Source organism: Lynx rufus, unplaced genomic scaffold (genome assembly GCF_022079265.1).
Source record: "Lynx rufus isolate CCGP_SWC_20201006 ecotype Redwood Valley unplaced genomic scaffold, mLynRuf1.p SCAF_3, whole genome shotgun sequence".
Lineage (NCBI taxonomy): Eukaryota > Metazoa > Chordata > Mammalia > Carnivora > Felidae > Lynx > Lynx rufus.
In genome coordinates, this window is record NW_025814845.1 from 59,444,420 (window position 1) to 59,456,671 (window position 12,252).

Below are 12,252 nucleotides of genomic sequence, written 5' to 3' on the forward strand. Positions count from 1 at the left end.
ATAAGTAGTCTTGCGTTTCAACCCCTCAGTCAGTCCCTGACTAAAGCCTGTTGCTGGCCAAGAACGAAGATCAGAAGAGAAAATGTCTGTGAAATATCATCTACACTGAAATTCACACTGATTCTGAAAGAAGTGCTTATACCTCAGTTTTGAAAGGTGGTTCTAGAATTCGGTTTTCCCAAGCATCTGTAACAGGCATCAGGAATCTTGCCCAAGAAATCAGGGCAATATTTTCTGATCTCTCTGCAATGCACAGAGAGATGGCTCCACGGATTAGCTAATTATATGCCATTAGGAAATGTTACTTAGGTCATATGACCCTTAGGAATCAAGAATTAAAATCACTACTGTGAGAAGATTTGGCCTCAGGATAAAGCAAAATCCACCTTTTATGGTTTCCCCAAATTTGCTGCTACCTGTTAGTAATATTGCACATTTCAGCACCTTCCATCCTGAAGATCAGAGGCCAACTTGATGCCATTGGTCTCTTTTTCTTTTTCTTTCCCCTCTCCTTTCCTCACAAAATCAAGGCTCACAGAGATTTCATATTCAGCATAGAGCAATTTAATGTCATACGAGGTGAAAATTAAGAACATTCAGTCAACATACACTGTAAAGGCATAGCTAGTCCTATGTAGGTGATATATGCTAGCCCTTTCCAGAAAGAAAAATCAATATGACTCCCTAGACCATCAGTTCAGACAAAGCTATTGGCATTAGCTGAATGAATACTCATTTGCTCACTTTTTTTTTTAAGTTTATTTATTTTGGGAACAGAGAGAGACAGAGCATGAATGGGGGAGGGTCAGAGAGAGAAGGAGACACAGAATCTGAAACAGGCTCCAGGCTCTGAGCTGTCAGCACAGAGCCCGACGCGGGGCTTGAACTCACGGATCGAGAGATTATGACCTGAGCCGAAGTCAGACGCTCAACCGACTGAGCCACCCAGGCACCCCTCATTTGCTCACTTTTAAAAACTTTTTTTAATGTTTATTTTTTTTTGAGACCGAGTGTGAGTGGGGGAGGGGCGGGGAGAGAGGGGCACAGAGGATCTGGAGGGGTCTGGAAGCAGGGCTCCAACTCGCAAACTTCAAGATCATGACCTGAGCCAAAGTTGGCCGCTTAACCAACTAAGCCCCGCAGGCGCCCTTCATTTGCTCACTTTTTAAAGTTCATTTTAATTAGAAACCCCAAATACTCTCATTGAGACAACCTTATGTGATGTGGCAAGCCTAAGTCCTCAGACCACTAAGGAAATAGGACTATTCCTGGCCTGATTCCTCCCGGTCTCAGTCATTCGGACTATGAGACCCCTCGTGGGATTGAGGTAAATTGCTTGGTTTCACTATATTCATGTCCCTGCATCACTTCCCTAGTCGACAGCAAAAGATAAGAGCTCAGTGGAAAGCTGATTGTATTTCAGGACATAAATGGCAAAAAGCTTCAAGTCCTGTAAGATTAACTCTTATGGTTTCAGAAAGACTGATGGTATAGAAATACCTTTTAGAAACTGCTAGATTTGGGAGTGTTTACTCATCTCAACAGAAGAAATAGAACACAGAAAAGAATTAGACCCTCTCAAAACAGGGTGCTGGCTTTGGTCCCAACAAACTAGTTGAAAATTATCTTTATTTGTCTTATCATTTCCTTGCCTAATTGAGGCATAATTTACATACAATAATGCTTTTTTTTTTAACCCAACTCTTAAAAAGTAGAAGAGTTAAACTTGGAGGTGGGGATCAAGAAGTACTATTTTCAGACCAAAAAGGAGGAATAATTTAATATGTCAATAATTTTTTTTAGATTTTATTTTTAAGGTATCTCTACACCCAACGTGGGGGTTGAACTTACAACTCTGAGATCAAGAGTTGCACGCTCTACTGACTGACCCAGCCAGGTGCCCCAATGTCAATAATTTTTAATCCACTTCAATGAGATTTGATTTTGACCAAGTTAGTGAAATTTTGATGAAGTTTACTACATAGTTGAATTTAGATGTTTTAAATTTCACAAGTGATAATGGCTTCAAATAACCACACACTCAACTCCTCATAAACCTTACCTCTTCAGAGTTTTGCCCGGGTTTTAGTTCCAGGCTGGAACAGAACTGCTAATTTGACAACTGTCAGTTTATGTGACTTCAGTTCGACATAATTCTGTTTAATGACATATCGTAATAGCTAGTGATTGTTACACACAAGGGATAAATAGACTTTTTCAGCAGAAATGAGAAATGCGAGCATCTTTTTTATGTAGGAGCATAAGGAAAAACGTTTGAGTAGCAAACCTTGTTCTTGTAGCACCTTTTTAATCAACCAGAGGATTTTTGTCTCCAGCATAGATGGAAATTTAAAGTGAACTGCTTATTTTAAATGGTGTTAAAAATAATAACAGCTGGGGTGCCTGGATGGCTCAGTCGGTTAAGTGTCCGTCTCTCGATTTCAGCTCGGGTCGTGATCTCACAGTTTTGTAGAATTGAGCCCTCTGTGGGGCTCCATGCGGACGATGTGGAGCTTGCTTGGGATTCTCTCTCTCCCTCTTTGCCCCTTCCCCACTCATGCGTGCTCTCTGTCTCTGTCTCTCAAAATAAATAAACATTAAAAAAAAGATTCTCTCTCTTGTCCCTCCCCTGCTTGTATGCACATGCTCTCTCCCTCTATAGATAAATAAATAAATAGGTAACAGCTAACATTTATTCAAGATCTATTGTGGACCAGGCACAGAGGAACTCAGGCAACCTAGCTTCATTGTCATGTGCTTAAGTACTGCACCTCCCTATGCTTTCATTACACATTTTGAATTATTTGTTTGATGTTAGCAAACACAAGCACACACTCTAGTTCTGCTATGCTGATCAGCCCATATAGAGTTTGACACTCTTAGATCCAGTGGCATCATGAACCTAGACAGTCATCAGAGTAATCAAATGATATAATCACTGAACAAGGGCAGTTTACAGATGAGAGGAAATAGACCCTTTTGGTTCTTCCCTAATTCTATTCAACCAAATCAGCCTCTCTGACTAGAATTTGCTCTCCTCACTGTAGGCAACCAATCTTATTCACCTTATCTGGCTACGATATTTGTAACATTTCTAACATAAATCTAAGAAACTATAGTAACTGGTCTCTGCTTCTTGTTTGTTTCCCTTACCCTAGCAAGAGGAATCTGTTTTGCTTCAGTCTACATAAAGCATTCCCCTGCAATAAATTGTCAATGGCTTCCCATTGCCTGGGTCAGTGGGTCTCAAACTTATACAGGAATTTATTGTGGTGATGGTTGAGAATACACTAAAACCCACTGAAATGTATGTTTTAAATAGGTGAATTGTATGGTATGGGAATTGAATCTCAATAGTTATTTTTAAAAATTTACAATCAGGGGCGCCTGGGTGGCTCAGTTGGTTGGGCGTCCAACTTCGGCTCAGGTCATGATCTCACAGTTTGTGAATTCGAGCCTGGCGTCGGGCTCTGTGCTGACAGCTCGGAGCCTGGAGCCTGCTTCGGATACTGTGTCTCCTTCTCTCTCTGCCCCTCCCCAACTTGTGCTCTGTGTCTCTATGTCTCTCAAAAAATAAATAAATGTTAAAAAAAAATTAAAAAATTTACAATCAAAAACGTCCGGAAGTCTTGGCATGCTATAGGTAACATCCTGAAATGTTGAACCATAAGCGATTTTACTAGCAGGAAATAAGACTGTGGTATATACCATATATATTTATAAGATTGAAATTCACTACTTTACAACTATGTCTACACAAAAAGGCAAGAGATTGAGCTAAGGTTATCCAACAGTTTCTGATGTTTGTCTTTATTATTAAATTGCCATTTGTTAAATTATTCTGTTGCCTACCACTACTTCCTGGCAAATAAGCATTAACAACACTGAAGACTTAAGAAAGATTTGAAAGGGAAACTTTTAAACTAAGTACATCCTACCTAATACTTTGATATATATTTTTGTCTTCATATTAAGACTTTAGGAAATCATCTATATTTGCAATAACACTAAGGCTTTCTGGAGGAGTTTCGACAATCCTTAGCTTCTTAGAAAGCGCCTATATTTCTTTAAAAATATTTTTTTAATGTTTATTTATTTTTGAGAGAGAGAAAGACAGAGTGCAAGCAGGGGAGGTGAGAGAGAGAGTGAGACACAGAATCTGAAGAAGATTCTGAGCTGTCAGCACAGAGCCCGATGCCAAGCTCGAACTCATGGACGGCGAGATTATGACCTGAGCTGAAATAAGACGCTCAACCAGGCGCCCCAAAAATGCCTGTATTTCTTGACATAGCATAAAAGACCCTTTTCTCAACCTGGCCTTAAATTACCGTTATATCTTCATCTGTTTCCACACTACCTCACTTCAGCCTGTGTATTCGCCACAGCCACAAGTGTCCAAGTATCCCTCAAACACACCCTGCAGCTTTACTCAAGCTCCTTTCTTCTTCTGGAATATTCTCTCCTTCTTTCTCCACTTGGTCCTTCAAAGACTAACTTCCATTTTACCTTTTTTTTGTTGTTATTTTGTTGTTTTCTTTCCAGAGAGAGTGTGAGAGCATGAGGAGGAGGGGTGGAGGAAGAAGGAGAGAGAATCTTTTTTTTTATTGTTTTTATCGTTTATTTATTTTTGAGAGAGACAGAGACAGAGTGGGAGCAGGGGAGGGGGCAGAGAGAGAGGGAGACACAGAATTCAAAGCCGGTTCCAGGCTGTGAGCTGTCAGCACAGAGCCTGACACGGGGCTCGAACTCACGAGCCATGAGATCATGACCTGAGCTGAAGTTGGATGCTTAACTGACAGCCACCCAGGTGCCCCAGAAAGAGAGAGAATCTTAAGCAGGCTCCACTACCAGCACAAAGTCCCACAGAGGCTCACTGGATCTCACGACCCTGAGATCATGACCTGAGCCGAAATCAAGAGTCAGACAGTTAACCAACTGAGCCACCCAGGCAACCCCATTTTACCTTCTCAACTTCCCTGGTCCTGAAAAGTGCTGTGAGAGCAGGAAATGTGTCTACCTTATTGGATGTTGTATTTCTATAAACATGTTGTATGTCCTACAAACATAGAGCCTAATACAAAGAAAATCCTCCACAAATACTATTCTCATAGTCTAGATGCACACATCTATCCACCTACTTTGCGGTGCTAAAATTATTTTTCAGTGACCCTCCTTCCCCAATAGATTATGACTTCTTGAAGAAAAGAATTATATCTTTGTCACATAGTAGATGTTCCATAAATATCTGCTAAATTTTGATGCATTGAAAACATATTCTCCAATCTTCAGATGTTCAAAGTCTTCAGGAAAAATAAAACATTCAAACAATTTATTAAACTGCCCTGTGGCAGAAACTTTCAGGGAAGTGTGTGCACAGCATTATGAGAATTCTGGTGAAAAAGCTATACATCTTCTGGTTTGAAGGTGTTTACCCTGGAATCTTCTTAGAGGCTTGACATTTGAGCTGTCCCTTGAAAAATAAGGAAAAGGTTGCCACTTAAACTGTGATAGGGATTCTGAGCTGAGGGAATTTAGTACCAAGACAGAAACTGAGAGGGTAGGGCCATTAGCACTCCAGTGGGTCTGGTGTGGCTGCAGTGTAGGGTTCATGCCAGGGAGTGGTTGGCAGGAGGCTGGAAAAATATGCTGTAGGCCTGTCAGCCCTCCTAGCCTGGACTTCACAAGTTGAGCAAGAGAGTGACACAATCAGATTTGTATTTTACTCTGCTCTCAGTACCCTCTTCAGCCCTGCCCCCTCCTAACATAAATGTTGACCATGTAAGAGAGTTAACCAAAGCCATAAGTATGATGTGTGGACAAAGGCCAAAGGAACCTGAATCCTCATAAGAATCAACATGAGACCCAGGACTGTGTTCTAGCCAGTGAGCCATCTGTCAACACCAGTGCTATGCAAATCACACACTGAAACAGATGTCAAGAATGTGGTAGAACCAATAAAGCTGGTTTCTTTGGAAAGCCAGCAGCATTCACTTGAAGATCCCAGGCCTCCATGAAGCCCTCCCTGATTTTCCCAGCCCAAGGAAATCTCTCCTTTGAAATTCTCTGGAGCGCTTAATTTTGTACTTAGGACACTGAAAATCTTTTCTTGCATAGTGGTTGTTTTGTCCTCATTCCTGGTACCACTTTTTTTCTCTTTGTCTCATTTTGTTTTAAGTAGGCTTCACACCCAGTGTGCAGCTCAAGGTGAGACTTGAACTCATGACCCTGAGATCAAGAACTGAGCTGAGATCAAGAGTAGGACAATTAACCAACTGGGCCATCCAGGCGCCCCACTCTCTGTCTCATTTTAAAAGCTTATATCTAATACAATGCAGCTTTGAAAGACACCTTGGGAGCAAGATAAGGTATACATCAATCAGCAACAAATCTCATTAGACTTTAAGTTAAGATGAATTATTAGATGGTAAGTTTCAAGAAAGGTGAGGTCACAGGGGTGCCTGGGTGGCGCAGTCGGTTAAGCGTCCGACTTCAGCCAGGTCACGATCTCGCGGTCCGGGAGTTCGAGCCCCGTGTCAGGCTCTGGGTTGATGGCTCAGAGCCTGGAGCCTGTTTCCGATTCTGTGTCTCCCTCTCTCTCTGCCCCTCCCCCGTTCATGCTCTGTCTCTCTCTGTCCCAAAAATAAATAAACGTTGAAAAAAAAAAATTTAAAAAGAAAGGTGAGGTCACAGCGCACTCACCCTTGTAAACCCCACAGCACTAGGCAATAATAGGTTTGCTGAATAAATTGATGTTGTGATGAAAATATGGTAAGGTAAAAACATTCTTTGACTTTTAAAAAAAGTTGATATTTATAAATTTTTTTCCTTGAAAATCTCTCACTAGGGTACTTATATAGTTGTTTATCTTTTATGCTTTCAAATTTCATTTCTCCTAATCATGCCCCCACCGTCTGTGATAGTTGTTTTTTTCTTGATTTGATTTGCCAAAGCTTCATCTCTTATAAAGGTCTTTTTGGAAAAAAACAACCTGTAGAGTTATGTATTATACCTATCTTTCGTATGTTTTCTAATTGAACAGAGTTATATTTATTTCAGCAAAATTATAAGGTAAAACTATAAAGAAAGAAATATTTGACACTCATTTGAAACACAATTTTCTAAAGAAGAAAGTCAATAGTAATCAGCATAAGTACAATAACTTATAAAGATTTGTTGATATTTCAATGGTGAAAAATAACCAGAAGAAACACAAAAATACTGTGAAAATACATCACTGACATTGCACATGAAAACATTCCATAAAATATTAACAATTTCCATAGGGAAATTTAATTTTTCAGCTCTCTTTGAATTTACATTCTGAAACCTTAATGTTCTACTGCAATTTACAGAGTAGCCATTCTCTCATTCCATGGACCCACAGAGATCAGAACCATCACAAACAAATAAAAGGAACACTTCCTGTTAGAGATACAGCACTTCAAGGCTAATGTTTAATCTTAATTGGCAACAAGTTTAGTGCAAATTAAATTATATTTTTAGCAGCTTAGAAAATTCCCGGTGGGGAAGCATTTACCTCTTAACCCTTATTGCTTCCCCAGAATATGAACATTGGCTCTTCCATCCTATTGAAAACTACTAATGCTGATTTTGCCATTTGTTACACAGGGAGTTTCCATGAAAGATGATTTCAGCAACTATGCAAATGAGCCAACAGTTTTTACATTTGGAAAGTTTCCCTTAGGTTGATTTATTTAAAAAAGCAGAGCCTGAATGCCAGTCATAACTGGATCCTACCTAACTGCTTCTCTAATCATGGAGAAGAGATACAAATAAGGTATTAATCATCTCGCATATTAGCCACCTTAGGTTGAATTCAAAGGAAGATCTGAAGATAGGGCTGAGGAATCTTAAAATAAGTTCCACTCTCCAGTAATAATTTTATTTCATTGATTTGGAAAGAAAGAAGGAAAGAAAGAAAGAAAGAAAGAAAGAAAGAAAGAAAGAAAGAAAGAAAGAAAGAAAGAAAAGAAAGAAAGGGAAAGAAAAGAAAGAAAAAGGGAAAGAAAAGAAAGAAAGGGAAAGAAAGAAGAGGGAAGGAAGAAAGGAGGGAGGAGGGAGGGAGGAAGGAAGGAGGAAGGAAGGAAAGAAGGAGAGGGAAGGAGGAAGGGGAGAAGGAGGGGGAGGCAGGGAGGGAAGGAAGAAAAAGAGAAAAAGAAGAAAATAGGAGCCATCTGATTTCAAACCTGGTGCTTTCCACTCAGCCAGGATTTATTCTCCAAATGAATAGAGGCCAGAGAGGTACTAGCCAGAGGATTTTGTTTGAGCTTCCTCAATCCCTTGAATTGGCTCCCTTTTTCTTAAACATCTGTTCTCTCTGTAGTCAAGGCCTGGGGCTGCTGCTTCGAAAACCAATGTGGCTCACTGTGCCCAGATCTGTGGTGACAAGGAAAGAGGAAGACTATTTACTGGGTTTTAAGTCTGACTCTGCCCTGTGTCTAGGTTTCAATGGCCCAAAGACTTGAGCTGTCAGAAAGTTTGGGTGACCCCTAAGGTTCAGGATGCGCTGACATAAAATCCAGGCAGGTAAACACGAGGTAAACCACGTCAGACGATCTCTTCCTTACCAACGCCTCAGCAATTTTTCTATTCCCCCTGAATTTTCTCAATGAACACCTCAAGGATGTGCTGGTGTGTGGTGTGTGGCTGCATGTTCAAAAGAGGGGCCCACCTCAGTCACTATACTCTTCTCTTTCCCTTGGATTGGGGAATTTCTCATACTGGTTGGCCAATTTCCATTTGCTGTGCTGACTTTTGAGTAGTGCAGCAAAGGAAGACTTCCGGGTGATATTTCTAGATATTTCCCGGCTCTTGGCCTTCCTGGTGGGGGAAGAGCTTCGGACTAAAGGATAGACAGGAAAAATGGGCCTTCCCCGAGGGGCTTCCAGTAGCTGCCATACCTCCCCAGAGGTATTACTGGTCAGATACTGCCATGGCTTCTTCCCACTGCTGTCCCGGACATTGACCCGAGAAGCCAACCTCTGCACTAGCACTTTGATGACCCCCTGGTGGCCGTGAATGGCTGCAAGGTGCAGAGGGGTATATCCACAACTGGACTTCACATTTACATCAAGAGTAACCCCGGCTTTCTGTGCACTAGAGACAAAGTCCTGAAGGGCCCTGAGGTCACCATGTTTGGCTATCCAGTGCAAGGCCGTGTACCCAGTCAAGAAGTCTTTGTGCAGAGCCAGCTGGGGGTCCTCCCAAAACAAAGTCAACACGTGAATCCAAGAGCCACTGGCAAGCTTCACGATCCATTCATGCTCCCTGGCATCTAGGGGGACCAGAGATGACTTGTGCTCAGGTCTGTGCGGGACCAAGGCTGCAGATTCCTCCCCACCCTCGGCCCAGGGGGTGTGAGGACGCCACTCAGCAGCAGCAGCAGCAGCCTTAATGTCTGCAGATTGTGGTGTCAAAGCAGCATCCACTCTTGGGCTGGACACTGCTCCTGCCTTGGATGGTTTCCTGGACCGTGGTGGGCGACGAGTCCTTTTCAGCAAGTCCTGCTCAAGACACTCCTCATCAGAAGAAGACAATTTGGCTCTCCCTGCCTGTGAGCTCCTCCTGAGGGCTCTCCTTAACTTAGGAGTTGGCCAGGGGAAAGACTCCTGGGGGTGGCCTACAAGGCCATTAGCCTTTGTCGAGACCTGCTGAGAGGTGTGACCATCCCCTCTGTTTCTGAGGCCCTGAGGGCTCCTGCTGGGGCTGCCCTCTTTTGGAGAAAGGCCCCCAGCCGGATCCCTGAGCTTTCTCCAATCTGGGGTTCCCAGGGTAACTTGCAGCCCCTCTTCAGAACCCCCTGGGGATTCTTTGGGCCCACTGCTGCTCTCCTCGCTGCCATGGCTCTCTTGGTCCACAAAGTCATCCAGATCTTGGAGGGACAGCTGACTACGAATGCTACGAAAGACTGTCAATGGAGTATTCTGGGGACAGGATTCCGGAACAACAGGAAGGAGAGAATGAGATGAAAGAGAGGGGTCTAGAGGCTCTGAGTTAGGTTCTGGGACACAGAAGTTGGGCTCAGATGGTATCTGGGGGAAATTGTCCGGCAGCACTGACCAGGCTCTGATGGGTCCTTGGTTCCGGGCCTTGGGTATCTGGGGATGTCTGGCCACCCATTCCCAAGTGCGCTGTTGCTGCTGCTGCAGGATGGAATAATGCAGAGAGCTCGGGGTCAGCAGCTCTGGCTGGTCTGCAGGGGAAGTAGGGAGGGACAGGAGAGGAGGCGGCCAAGCCCCACTTCCAGCAGCCTCGACGGTTGCAGGAGGAGAGCAGGGCGCTGTGGGCACCGGTGCGTGCTCAGCGGGCAAGCCTTCCGGCTGCTGCCCGGGAGGCTCGCGATCATCCCGGGCCAGCGGGACACGCGCCGGCTTGTCCCCGGCAGTGGCGGTGGCGGTGGCGGGGTCTGGGACTGCGCCGAGCACCTGCTCGCCCGGGAGTCCCTCCAGGCTGTTTTGGTGGCATTCCCAGCAGCAGCGGCCCTGCGTCTCCACAGCTGCGCACCTCGCTCCGGCCCTGTGGCCAGAGCCGCCCCTCCGCCCGCCGCCTCCCCGGGCTGCCTCCCGGGTGCGGCTGGCGGTGAGTCCATTACAACCTGCGTGGGCGGCTGGGGCTGCGGCACCTGCTGGCTCCTCCTCTGGCCCCTTCTCGTGCCGCCGCCTCCTGGGCGGCTGCGGCGGCGGATCCCTTTGGCGGGCGCCTTGCGGGGAACAGGGAGCAGCTCTCCCTGTAGGGGCGGCGGCAGCGGGCGGGTCGCGGGGTCGCTGCAGCCCCTCCTCCCCCAAAAGGTCCCTGTACCTCCTCTTGAGCACCACATACTTGGTGCCGTCGGGGTCCTGGCGCACTGCGGCTACCGAGTTGACGAAGCCCTTGAAGAGCTCGCGGCGGCGCTGGTGTTGGCTGGGGGGCGCGTCGGGGTCTCGGAGAAAGCTCTTGAAGTGGCCCAGCAAGGCGGCGTTGGTCACTCTTCCTCCAGCCTGGCACAGAAAATCCAGTAGTGCCTCCTGGCTCAACTCTCGGGCCATCGCTGCCTTGTCGTCCCCTGGCCCCGGGTGTCCGCGCCCTCCCAGCGCTCTCCCCTGCCAGCCGAAACCCTGGCCTGCGGTGTGTCACCTGCGCTCGGGGCGGCACCACCCGCCTCCATCAGCCGTGGAGGGCGGCGCTGCTTGCAGTCCCGGAGCGCGCCAAGAGCGCGCGAGGCCCCCGGGCTGAGCCCCCGCACGCAGTCCGGGTGGGAGAGGGCGGTTCCCCCACCGCCCCTGCGCGACGCGGGCCTCTCCCAGCGAGTCCCCGCAGCGAAAGTTCCCGGGATAGGTCGGAATCGGTTTCACCTGCGCCCCGGCGACGCCTCTTCCCTGGCTCTGGAGGAAGGGCCCGGCCCGCCTCCTCCTGTCCTTCCGCCCTCTGAGGTCTCCCCGGCCCTGCCACCTCTCCCAGATGAGTCAGGCTGGTCCCAGCCAGAGACAGCTCCGTAGGTGAGTCGCCAGCCAGAGGGAGCCGGCAGCGAACCTCTCTGCAGGACGCGGAGCCCCTCCCGGGCCGGGAAATGGAAAGCAGGTAAGCGACCGGCCGCTCCTTTGGGTCTCGGCCACATAGAAACGAAAGCAAGGAAAACCCGTTCCTGCGCAAGTCATGGCGAAAGTCGATGGGTGGGGAAGAAGGTGTAAATTTACTGGCATTCTGCGGTCTCTCAAAAAGGTGCTTTTATTAACGCTCTGGGGTAGTAATTTCAGATTCCCTGAGGTGGTATTGAAGTCGTGGTATTGAAGACTTTGCGTCTCAAATAAGCCTTCCTTGATCTGGACACACTGCCCCGGCTTCTCCTCCGGCACGGCACCCGGCTGCAAGAGATCTAAATACACCTAAGTCTGTACTGAAAGGAGAAATCATGCTGAAAGTTGCCGGTTGGTTTCGGCCTTTCTTTGCCTTAGTAATTGTCTCACGTTTAGGAAAAATCAGATAGTTGATTGCCCCAGCAGCTTTAAGGGAACAGGAACTATGCAGTTAAGGTATTTGTTGTCTATTGTTACCTTGCTTCTATTTACTCCAAAGTTTGTGAACAGAAGAGATTTTTGTACAGTCCCTTTTGTGTTGGCCTGAGTGGTGTTTCTTGTCTTTCCTCTCGGAATGTAAGGTTTCTCCCCACAGGTTGAAGCCTATTAAGGTGCACATTACAAGCTTGCCTACTTTAACCCCACTGCTCCCAACCTTAGAATGGCGGCTTGACTCTCA

At 46.0% G+C, this 12,252-nt stretch overlaps 1 protein-coding gene across 1 annotated transcript; it reads right to left on the minus strand.

Annotated features, from left to right (window-relative positions):
- Window positions 1–8,693: 8,693 nt before the first annotated feature.
- Window positions 8,694–11,045, minus strand: SOWAHB (sosondowah ankyrin repeat domain family member B). Its single transcript, XM_047091086.1, has one exon. The coding sequence runs from the start codon at window positions 11,043–11,045 to the stop codon at window positions 8,694–8,696; it is 2,352 nt and encodes a 783-aa protein (XP_046947042.1).
- Window positions 11,046–12,252: the final 1,207 nt, after the last annotated feature.